The following is a 12,021-nucleotide window of genomic DNA, read 5'->3' as shown; positions in this document are numbered from 1 at the left end:
CACAGTAGTTGCTCGCTGTGCGCTCTTGCTGGGGAGTCATATGCGCGGTGCCAAGCAGGGGGTCCTCCACAACATGCTGTGCCTCAACTTCTTCATTACCCCCTACTGCCACATGAACGGATGCCGGTTCTTAAGTTATACAATATTCTTACACAAGAAACCCAATTGTTTTATTTTTCCTGCGAAATGATTTATTGATGCACACTTGTGTACTGTACACACTTTGCGTACTACTTGTTTCAATGTTCAGTTCCCATTGCATGTAGGAAACTTTGATATATGAATTGTGCTCAAAGAAGGAATACATTTCGACAGTTTCTCACTTTACCGGCCAACACTGGCGACAAATTGATGTATCCTATCGCAAGCTCAGGAAACATATTATCATGCGCCTCACCTAATGGGACAAACGCTGACACAAATCTCCGCACGAACGCGCATACGGTTACGCGCTTCCAGCCGGTGACTCTTCAAAAACCAGATACAATCCCAACGACCAGCACACAGACCGTGAACGGAGCCTACACAGACGGAATTTGAGTCCTGTGCGCTTTATCAAAATATATCGGTCATCCCATAAGACTGAATTCCCTTTACACTAATAGTCAACCTCAACGGATTAACCAACGCGGGTAAGGTAATTTGTCAATTTATTCAAGTGTTAAAAGGTTCTCTGTCGCAATAACGAACTATAGCCAACCAAATGTGCCACCTGTATCATTCATTTAGCTTTATATTGTTGCATTCAATAGACTACATCTTGTACTAGCTAGTGCATTAATAACACCCACTTTTGTTTCTTCTATAAAGTTATTAGGTTATATGAATGAACTCCACTGAAGGCAAGATAGAAACCGTGGCGGACAATTATTCTAAATTTAAAGAAATATGTGAAATTGTTTGCCTTTTTATTATACTCAACAGTGCCTTCAGTATTCCTAAGTGCTTAGTGGTACGTTTTATGATAATCTTATCTGAACTTAACTGTGTTCTGTTATTTGACAGAGGGGAAAGTCATTCTGATATGGGAAATAAAATATGTTTTTGTTCTGTATCAGGAAAATAGCTCAAAGAGTATTAATGAACATGTTAAAAGAGACTCATATATTGCAATTATGTAGAGAGAGAGTGAGAGATTTTAGGTAGGCTGTCTCCTTGTGAGATCATGCATTTTATTAATCAACTGTAAGTGAATATAAAGCAGAGACAGTGGGTGTACAATATTTGTGGACTCATTAATAAGCCTGTTAATTAAAAGCAAGCCAATCAGCAGGAATGTGAATGTGATCCCTATGAGAACTGTGGAGAGACCTGATTGTGAAGCTCCCGGCAGGGCGATCTGGGGGTCACATCCAGTCCACGTTCACTATTGAGAGAAATTTCATAAAAATAATAGCAAACTCAAGGAAAATATGGAAAGATTAATCATGACTTTATGGTAGCCTAACCAAGCATTAATTAACAAATGTTCTTCCTCCATTCCACTTACGTAGATAACCTCCTAGTACACTATCACTATGCTGCCTCTTCATATAATGTGTAGGCTAGGTAAAGCAGTGAGCTGTGCCAATATAGCAAATCTCCTCCACTATGGACTACATTGGTGATCTACTACCTAGCGTGGCCACCATCTCCATGTCTTATAATGAGCGTTAAAGTGTGATATGCTGTCAACAGTGATCTTTTCGGGTTCATGGTTGGTTCAGTCTGATTGGTTGTTGTTGTGTTTTGGTTTTTGAACAGTGGACCCAGCTGGTCTCCTTGTGTGACATCAAATGAGAGAGAGAGATTCCACTGTCACTGTTCCAATTAACCCTGCCCTGGATAAATTCTCTCTCTCTCTCTCTCTCTCTCTCTGTCTCTCTCTCTCTCTCTCTCTCTCTCTCTTACTGTCTGTCTGTTCTCTTGGCCTACCCTCCCCCTGTCTCTTTGTCTCTCCCTTGTCTTTCTCCTCTCAGTGGGATGTCTGTAGCTCTGTTCTCCTGGTGCTGTTTGTGTCTCAGAGCGTTGCTGGAACGTGTTTCTCTCTCTGCTCTGTGGGTATCTGGAGGAGGTTTCCCCGCTGTGAGTGTGTGTGTGTGCACTGAGCGTGCTCTACGGGAAGATAATGGCCACATTGCGGGATGTCTGTGATGTTGCTGTGCAACCGTGGCAATGTTCGATCTTGCCCCACATCTGTTGTACCTGCAACGAAATTGCCACAGAATCAGTTTGTGCCTCTTCTCTGCATCGGCTCACTTGCTGACAGATGGGCCTTCCTTATGGCTCTCATCACACTGAGCAGTTTCCAGGGGCTCAGCAGATAAGGATGCACACTCAGAGCTGCAAAAGCTCCCAGTTGATGGTATGAAATCTCCAATATTGTTCTCTAGAGAGCTGAAGAATTCAAACTGTTTAAATCAGCGGTCATAGAGCTCACCAGCTTGTAGTCCTAAAACCCATAAATGAGTTACCTCTGGTTCGTTCAGCTATTCCTATGAGGAAAGAATAGGGTTTTGGGATAAACGCTGAAAATAAGGTCTGAGATTAACACAGGCTGAAGAGATCTTATATGTTTTGTTCTATGACATATCAGTCAGTTAACATGACCTTTAGGAATTATATTGCCATTATGTGCTCAAAATTCACAAAAAGTGACTTTAGCTGCTGAAGATGATCTTATAGAACAAAACGTATAAGATCTCCTAAGCCCATGTTTACCACATACCTTATTTTGGGCATTTATCCAAAAACCCTACAAAAACTCCATTCATTTTCCCATAGGTCGAGTTAGTGCCTACAAAAAGACGCCATTACTATTGCTCTCTATTGACTGGGCAGTTGAAAGGCTACTTGCTGATTTTTTTTTATAGTGCTTTCAGTAGCTTTCCTGAAGTATTTGTTGAGAAATCTGATGGAAATCAGACTTATGAAAGTTAAGTGTTGGTAAACATTGAGAATCTTATGTGTTTATTACATGGCGAACACCTGATGAACAGCATATTTTAATCGGCTAATAGATACATGAATGCATCCATTGACTCTTTAAGTCTGCTGAATGATTGAGAAATCAAACCTTTTTTGGGCATTTAAATATACAGGCTATTGAATGATCTTTTTCCCTGCATTCTTATTTTGACTAGAGTGTACAGTTATCGCAGTGGATCACCAGCTGTGTTTACCACAAGACCTCCCATTTGGTTTTGTTTTGGGTGTGGGGGGGGGGTTATTGGCATTGTTCACTGGGGGAGCAAAGAAAGGATGGTGAATTAGTCATGCGTTTCTGGTCTGGTTGGTGTGAAGTCTGTTGTTCTCCAGTGAGCCATATGTGATGGGGACAGGGACCAGAGTCCACCTGAGCCCAGCCACCCCCTCCCTTCCTGACTTCCCATTGTCCTCTCACTCTCACATTACACAGAAGGCACACACTCTGCAACCTGACGGAACACTGCTAATCAGGTAAATCATCTGATATAAATGTGCTTTTGGACATGGGCCTGTAATCTCTTTATGTAAACCCAGAATGATTCCGGGAGTTTTTGGATCTTTGTTTGGTCGTTCTTCGTGGCCATGCTGGTTGCTAGGAGAGACAACAGGACAGGAGCAGATGGCTTCTGGAGGCTTGTGGCCCAGCAGGTGAAGTTATCTATGCACATAAAACAGAGTCCACTGCCAGCCCAGTGCCCAGTGCCACTGCTTCGCCTCACCTTGCCTCGCTGCTCCCCTCACTACCAGGCCCTCTTCAAACTATAATTTCAGCTGTGTCCATGATCTGTTGTAAGCTGAGCTTCTATGAAACATGTCGGGGCCTGATATTGTTGAGCACTGACCAATTGGTCATGGACCAGAGAGAGGTCTCAGATCTCAGTGTTTAATGAACCAGGCCTCAGAGGTGGCCCTTTGCACTCTGCTGCTAGATTACCCATCATCACTGGACCTACCTCTGTCTGAACACTAATTCATCTCAATTCATATCATCTCAGTTTTTCAATAGGTTTTTCAATATGTTCACAGCTTTCCATGTGTATATAAACTGAAGGTACACCTCATACTGTATCCTACTCCTCCTCATGTGCTCTCAAAGCCCTCTCTGTCTTCAGAAAGAGTTTCACGCTTGGCCTGGCCACTTGGTTTTGCCCCCCTGGCCTGGCCACCGCCTCGGCGCCAGATGCTAACCCCTGCTGCGTCCTACCTATATCACACAGTGCTGTATAATACACTGTTTAGTAGGGGCTGCTTATCATCAGAAGATGCTGAGAACTCTACCCCAGTGTGTTCTATTTCCACCCCCATCCTGAGTCTTCTCAAAGGACCACCTGTTGACGGCTACATCAAAGGGCCAAAGGAGAAGGGGCTCTGCTAGGCAAGGATGCTCTTTGCCTCTGTGCCCCTCTCTGTTACCCACCGCCTTCCTTTTAAGGTGACAGGGCTATTCAGGCTCCGACCAGCAGTCCACTCCGTTTCTATGGAGGCGCCCCTTTTCTCTTTATGTGAGAGAGAAATATTTGTGGTGCCATTCAATCAGAATGCTGCTCAGCCTCTGTGTCTGCGCCCCATTATCTGCACACTCATTTCAGAGGACTCTGTGATCTCCAATATGAGTCTGGGCTCAGTCAATATGTACAGTACGTCATGTGCATGTTGATGCTGTTTGCTGCTGTCTATTTTTTGGGACTGGTTGGTTTGTTCATTTTGTCAGCAAGGCCTCATGGTTCTCACTGAGCAGACCAACAAGCTGGAGTGTTTTCTTGCGATGCCATTTTTCTGCGAAGTCTCTCTGTCCTGTGATTAAAAATACCCTTCTCTACCACAGCAGTGTCAAATATACAGGGCTGGAGGATGATATAAAGCCTGACCAAACACTTTGTGTGGGAAAGGGCACTGTACCTCTCTCTCTCAGACACACCGTAAGGTTATAGACGATAAAGGTCTCACCTCAGCAGCTACCGTCCCACTGTTGTTTGCAAACTGCACAGTGGGTAGAACTCCTCCAGAGACAGGCAAGAGATAGCAGTTTGTGTCTAATCCCCATACAGGCCTGCTTGCAATAGCACCACACATTCCCCTTGACAGCAGTTGCTTCTCCTCCTCCCCATAACGCAATCTCCTAGTCCTGGCCTGTTTTCAAAGCACCTAAATAACTCAGTGTAAACCTCAGGGTGGAGTGTTTTTGAAAGTGCGTGCGTGCGTGCGTGTGTGTGTGTGTGTGTGTGTGTGTGTGTGTGATTGAAGAGGCAAGGCTATCGACCTACAACACCCCTGCAGCAGCAGGTCAATACTTCTCCCCTATAGATTTTCTGTATGGGCCGCACCGTCGCCTGTCTTTAACATAAAAGAGTGGCCTGCCAGGGGCAGAGCAGTCATGCTGCGTTGCCAGGGCGATGGATGGTCCAAACCCATCAGAGAGGAACAGAAAGCTCACCTTGTTCTTTTTAATAAACAACCCAAATGAACTCACATGAACTAGACCAGGGGGTTAGAAACAAGAACTCTGACATTTTTCTAGGACATCCCGAGTTGAATACAAATGAAGTCGGTCAGTTAGCTAGTGGTTATTAGTCCTCAGGCCCCATGCCCATATTCTCAGAAAGTCCCACTGTACCAATCACCTTTTGATCTCCTTAGTGCGGTCAGTGGCAGTGCCACTAATTGGGTTATGTCATTATTTCTCAATCATATCGACCTCACACTTGATTCTTACTGTTATAATAAATAGACAGGTGGGTTGGAGATGCAGCTCCTAGAGCCCACAGGTATACATAATGCAAGGCTGTCTTGGAGAACGGCTGAAGCATCTTATGATGAAGAGGATGACAGACCGGGAAATTCATTTTTACAACACATTTTTACAGCACTAAGGGTCTGTATGTCTGTGTCCTATATAGGCTCCTAAAGAGCCACTGCAGCTTGAGAGGCTAGCACAAGAGGGTAATGATTACTGCTAAGACTGATGAGTGCTGCCTTAGCACAGCCACAGGGATGGTGGAAGGGTGAGTAGGCTATGATAGGGTGGTACTGAGTGCTTCTGGGAACAGAGGACAAGGGAACAGCGTACTGCCTGGGGTCTTCCGAGGAGGATAGTGCGGCTGCCTGGTGGTGGACTCCATGGCAGAGGAGGATAGTATGGCTGCCTGGTGGTGGACTCCATGGCAGAGGAGGATAGTATGGCTGCCTGGTGGTGGACTCCATGGCAGAGGAGGATAGTATGGCTGCCTGGTGGTGGATTCCATGGCAGAGGCTCAAAGCCACAGGCACTCACAGAGGGATATCACACCAATCAGCAGTGACTGATGGTGTGAAACACTATGTTCTGTAGGGATTATATAAAACATGACGGGAGACAAGTTTGTCTACATACTGTATATTTGAATGTACTCTGGACTTTCTGAGAAGTATAGTTCACCAGCCCAGTCCATAGTGTGTTTGTGTCATCATAATGTAGCTGCTTCTGTCCATTTTTGTCATGTAAAATATAGAATGAGTGTACTGAAAACTGTTGTATTTTTACAGCAGGTGGCTCTGTGGTTATAGATGATGTCTTCCTCCTGGTGTCTGCCTCTGGCTCTCCTGTTCTCCACTCTGGCTGTTTCACACAGCACTGAACCTGGCTCCACACATGCAAAGAGGAGACTGGCACAGCCCTCGCCAGGCAGTGGCAATGCCCTCCAGTACCCTGATCAGGGCTTCCAGAGTCATGGGCACGGTAGGGAGCGTGGAGGGGGGCATGGTGGCCAGGGGTCCCGCGGTGCCAAAGCCAGTTCTGGGGCTGGGCTTCTCTCCCGCAGGCCCCTGCACCCCGCAGCTCGGCCTGAGGATGATGGGACGGGTCTGGAGGGCCTGAACCCGGTGAGACTGGAGATGGGTCCTGTGGGCAGGGAGCAGGAGAAGGGTCGTGGGGGCTTCAGGAACCCGTCTCATGCCCGAGACAACCACCCTCTGGGGCCACGCAAGGGGAGAGGCCAGGGGCATGGGCACCACTTTGACCAGAGGAGACATGGAGGTCGGAGAGATAAGGGTCGGCTCACTAAAGGTGAATCCCCAATGGATCAAGGGTTATCAGATAATGAGCCGTGAGCCTGTTTGGGATTAGTTCTCTATAAATGTAATATAAAGAGTTCTAAAAGAGCACAAATACTAATCAATTTAAAAACATAATGTTAAATTCTGTGATTTTGTTATAGGGCATTGATAAATTGATTAAGTATTTTAAGTAGTTGACCTTATACTTAACAATGAACAAAAAAAACATAATACATTTTTCTTGGCAACAGGGAGAGATCTTGTTAGGTGTATATGATAATGTCTGGCTATCCTTCACCTCCCCCACCCCTGTTCTGTCCTTCTCTCCCTCATTGTAGGTTTTCTCCCTGAGCCTGAGCTGGGCTCTGTTCTGAAGAACAGGGATCTGTCTGAGGAGGGATCTGTCTCCTCTGCCGCTGCAGCCGCCTCCTCTCACAGATTGACCCCGCCCACTGAACCCCCCTCCCCCATCTACGTGGTCTTTGGCTCCGGCTCCTATGCGGTTTCCACGGTGATGAGCGAGCATCTCCCAACGCTGCCCCCAGCCTCCACCAAACCCCAGGTACCCCATAAAGACATATGAGTGCTTATTAGAAATACCATTGTCAGTTGTGCCTCAGTGTTGTAGGGTTTATAGAGATGCGTGTCCATGGTAAAGAAAGAGCGACTGTATTTCCTATTTGGAAATACCTAGGCTCCATAATGGGCTTAATGTATCACATAGCTCATTATTCATCTCAGAAAAACGAGGAGACAGGCTTTTTAAATTACCTATCAGTTGAGGGTGGTTGGAACATAATAGCCAATATGGTAGTCTGGTCTCAAGGGTTTTTAGATATGATGGATATAGTTATTCTAATCTACATAACACATGCCTTGGGGGTCAAGTTCACACCATCATTGGTCAAGTAGTAGAATACCCTCTCTGTTACTGTCTTGGTTATTATGTATTCCTGTCTGGTAAATCCATGATTGAACGTCTAGGAGGCAATGGGCTCATTTGTATGAGGAGGGGGGTTGTAGAAGTGTGGTGGGTGAGGTGTAGCTGCCTGGCCCCTCCTCCTCATAGCCATCTGTCAATCACTTTCTCCCAGTATGCTGCCTGCCATCACAGCGCTCACACACACAGAGTTAGATATCTTCTCTGCTCCTCAAATATTAATACTCCTTCTCATCTATCATCCATCTATTTATCACAGGATGCTATCAAACCACCAATACACTCATTAGACTGGTAAATAACAGTACTCATCTGTTCCGAGGAGCCTACTCTTTGTCTGTGGTGTTTTCCTCTCCCAGGCCCTTGGTGTTTTCCTCTCCCAGGACCATGGTGTGTTCCTCTCCCAGGCCCATGGTGTTTTCCTCTCCCAGGCCCATGGTGTTTTCCTCTCCCAGGCCCATGGTGTTTTCCTCTCCCAGGCCCATGGTGTTTTCCTCTCCCAGGCCCATGGTGTTTTCCTCTCCCAGGCCCATAATTCCAGAGTTACTGTAGCCCTGTCTGGCTTTACTGGCCTCTGTGAGTGTTTGATGTCTGGTCTGTCTGACTGCTTGGTATGCTGTTTACAAGCTGCCGGAGAACCTTGGAGACCGTGTGTATGTCTTTATTCAGGAGCTGTCAGATACCGGCCTGAAGTGGAAGCCTCGCTTGGAGTGGACCTGGGTTCAATGACACAGGGATGCTGGGAGCGTTCTTAACTAATATTTGATTCCGGCTGCTGGCTAAATAAACAGCCAAGCACTAATATCCCACATCTAATTGATGTTCCTCAATATTTCCTCGGGTGAGACGGAATGAGCTGGGATCAATGTGCACCAGAAGCCTGGTTGGTCCAGTCTCTCTAGACATCACCAGGAGACCTCTCAATGTCAAATTGACTTCATAATAACCTGCTATTATTTTGTTAACACAGCCCAGAGTTCCAGGGGATATGCATTATGTAAAGAGTTTTGTTGAAGTTTATGACATATCGGTTTTGGCTGAGTAATCCTCAGAGGAGATGTTTTGTTAAATTTGACTTCAACTTAAAATTGCTTCGGCTCAGGGTTTAATATTGTGGGACATTGTTGACAGTGTTGGTAAAATCACAGCTGTGTGAATCAGCACAGGCCTTCTCCTCTGACCAGTAGTAACACTACCATCTGATGTATGTATGCTGCCTCAGGTCCATAAACAGTGTAGTAGGTAGCCATGTCCTCAGTAGCCAACTTGATTGCCAGTAAAGCACTCTGGGGTGTGAAGTCATGGGTGTTCACAACTAACAGGCTGTTTTATGGGCCAGGTGGCAGTGCACATCAACACCCCAACAGAAACATACTGGAATGTAGTTAGAGACCAATGGTGTGAGGCTGTAATGGGGTATTTTCTCTGCATTACAGAAGTCTGGCCGGGGGAAGATGCAAGGAGAGGTGATGCCCACTCTGGACATGACTCTGTTTGACTGGACAGACTACGAGGACATGAAGCCAGTGGACGCCTGGCCATCTTCCAGGAAGAAAGGTCAGCACTTTAGATGTTTTGAGAAGATACAGCTAATGTTAATGTTGGTGGAAAGTCACACATGAATGTGTTCACTCCACCCCCCCAAAAAAACATACAGGATCTTAATTTGAGCCAGTCTACTACAGCAGGAAAATAATCCTGCAGCAACATGAAATCTGAATTATTATGTGGATTATAATTAATGGACATTTTTGTAGGGGTTGATAGATTTTCATAATGTGGAAATTACAAACTTCAGAATCCTTTTAAAACCTCAAATACACTACAAATTTAACATTGCCTAGATTGCAGAAAAGTTCTGCTATAACAGGGTGATCATGTCCTACATTTGTAATGATCCCTTGGCATGTACTGAACACGCAGCACAGAATAAACATGTGTGATATATCTGTTATTTCTATTGACATTGAAGTGTTTGCTTGATTGTCCATCTGTTAGTCTGAGCCTGGGTTGAATCATTCAGTCCAAGTACTTTATTGGCAATCTGTTGTTTGTTGTTTTGCATGCTGAAGACAAGCGGCGCAGTAAGAACCTGAGCAGTGGCAATGTGACAGTGGACACTGATGCCATCGAGCCATGTGACCACCATCTGGACTGTCTCCCAGGTCAGTGACTAAACTGTCGCACATCCACTACTCTCCTGACCTCTGATCCTTGACCTCTGACCTCTCAGGTCATGGTCTCCTGAAGGATCGTTATGATAAAGGCCATGTGACGGTTGAAACATTTGTTTTTAAATTTACAACCAGAAGTCACATGGTTTCTCCCTCTATCCCCTCCTATAGGCTCCTGCTGTGACCTGAGACAACACGAGTGTAAGCCTCACAACCGGGGCCTCAACAACAAGTGCTATGACGACTGTATGTGCGAGGAAGGTGAGTAAGGGATGTATCAGGTGAAAGCCACAGAACATCAGAGATTTTGAGAGAACACAACCAACAAACAGTAGGTGATAAAGGTATTTTTCTATATGTCAGTAACCTGCTTATCCATCCTCTATTGTCCTATTACTTTGTCTAAGGGTTCCGTTGCTATGCCAAGTTCCACCGGAAGCGTCGAGTGACCAGGCGAAGGGGCCGCTGCGTGGTGCCAGAGTCGGCCAACAGTGACCAGGGTGCCTTCATCACAGTGTGAGGGGCGACAGACACACACCAGAGGCCCCCACACACACTACAAATTGAACATGACCACTCCCTCTGACAAAACAGACAGAACACAGGTTATACATCACCTGACAGTGATAGTTCATTCAGCATTTTCATACTACCAACTCATATCATCTCCCCCACTTCAATGCCACAAAATCATGTACATGTATGTTAGGTCCAAAACAACAACTGTGCAGTGTCTGAATATCTGTGTCCTGTACATATGAATGTCTTTTCTGAGAATGGATTGATTACCAATTGCTTTTCTACTGATAATGTTACACTACTCTTTAAAAGGTAATTAGTATGATAAGCAAACATGTTTGTTTGAGTTTCCTTTTATATGTTTAACTATATGTTTTATTTATACAATACTTCAAACAGAACTCTCTGTCTATATTGTGTTTTTTTTTTCAACTTAATTGTATGTGATTAAATTCTTGTACAACGATGACGGTTGTCCCTAGTGTTATTGAGGGTTGATCTTTTGGGTGTAGGATTTAGCCATGTCAAATGTCCAGGACCTCATGTTACATCATACCACAGAGTTTCACATGATACAGAGGGAGCTATGGCTCATGTGAGTCAGTGGGGGTTCATGTCCTTTAACCATTTCATGGACAGGCAGGGCAGAGGCAGGCTTGGTTAAGATTCTTATCATTATGCTACCTCTATGGATTCAGTTTGTTTAGTCACGGGGATCAGGGTCTTTTATGAAACTTTATACTCCATGACACCAGTGAGGATAATTCTTCTCAGCACTCTGTGTGGAGACAGATGTGAGAGTTGGTTCCAAAGAGCCACAGGAGCTCTGAGGATGGGGCTGTATGCCCCCTGCTCTCAGTGGGATGCTGTGTGTCAGAGCCCAGGGCCTCCTGGAGGAGGACAGATGCTGTCTCTCTCCCTTTCTTTCCCTGTCTCTCTCTCTCTCTCTCTCTCTCTGCTTCTACGCAGGTGACCTTGATCCTCCACAGTCTCACTGCTGCATCCCTCTTTCACACTTTCTCTCTTGTCTCTCAAATGGAGAAACAAGGTGGTCAAACAAAATTTGAAACACCGAGTGTAAAGAAAGGGAAATCACTGACATCAAGTGCATTGGTGAGTAAAGCATTAGCTGACATGAAGTGTACTAGTGAGTAAAACATTAGCTCCCACTCCCACCACACAATTGCACCTGTATCAATATTTGATCAGGCAGAGTAAGTAATACTTGTCTTTCGTCCCAAACAACCAGCACACTGGGAGCACCATGTTGCTCTCACTCTGATTTACAGTCTTGGAAGAAAAGCAGTAGTGATGTATTTCTTATAATAACCCCTGAGAAAGTGTTGTGCTACTGAGTGCACTGCTGAAACTTGGAAAGCAGCCAGTTGA

At 45.3% G+C, this 12,021-nt stretch overlaps 1 protein-coding gene across 4 annotated transcripts; it reads left to right on the top strand.

Annotated features, from left to right (window-relative positions):
* Positions 1–411: 411 nt before the first annotated feature.
* LOC112218358 (draxin-A) lies at positions 412–11,099 on the top strand. Of its 4 annotated transcripts, none has more exons than XM_024379093.2 (7): positions 412–632; positions 6,493–7,009; positions 7,338–7,561; positions 9,376–9,496; positions 10,012–10,104; positions 10,285–10,374; positions 10,521–11,099. In XM_024379093.2, exons 2-7 carry the CDS (start codon positions 6,511–6,513, stop codon positions 10,631–10,633), a joined length of 1,140 nt encoding a protein of 379 aa, XP_024234861.1. In that variant the 5' UTR covers positions 412–632; positions 6,493–6,510; the 3' UTR covers positions 10,634–11,099. The 4 variants fall into 4 exon arrangements, with proteins under 4 accessions (XP_024234861.1, XP_024234869.1, XP_024234851.1 ...); XM_024379101.2 differs by having other exon boundaries at positions 412–637; XM_024379083.2 differs by having other exon boundaries at positions 412–637; positions 6,490–7,009.
* The last annotated feature ends 922 nt before the right edge of the window (positions 11,100–12,021 follow it).

The sequence above is a fragment of the Oncorhynchus tshawytscha genome, linkage group LG02 (genome assembly GCF_018296145.1).
Source record: "Oncorhynchus tshawytscha isolate Ot180627B linkage group LG02, Otsh_v2.0, whole genome shotgun sequence".
NCBI lineage: Eukaryota > Metazoa > Chordata > Actinopteri > Salmoniformes > Salmonidae > Oncorhynchus > Oncorhynchus tshawytscha.
This window is presented reverse-complemented; position numbering and strand designations above follow the sequence as displayed.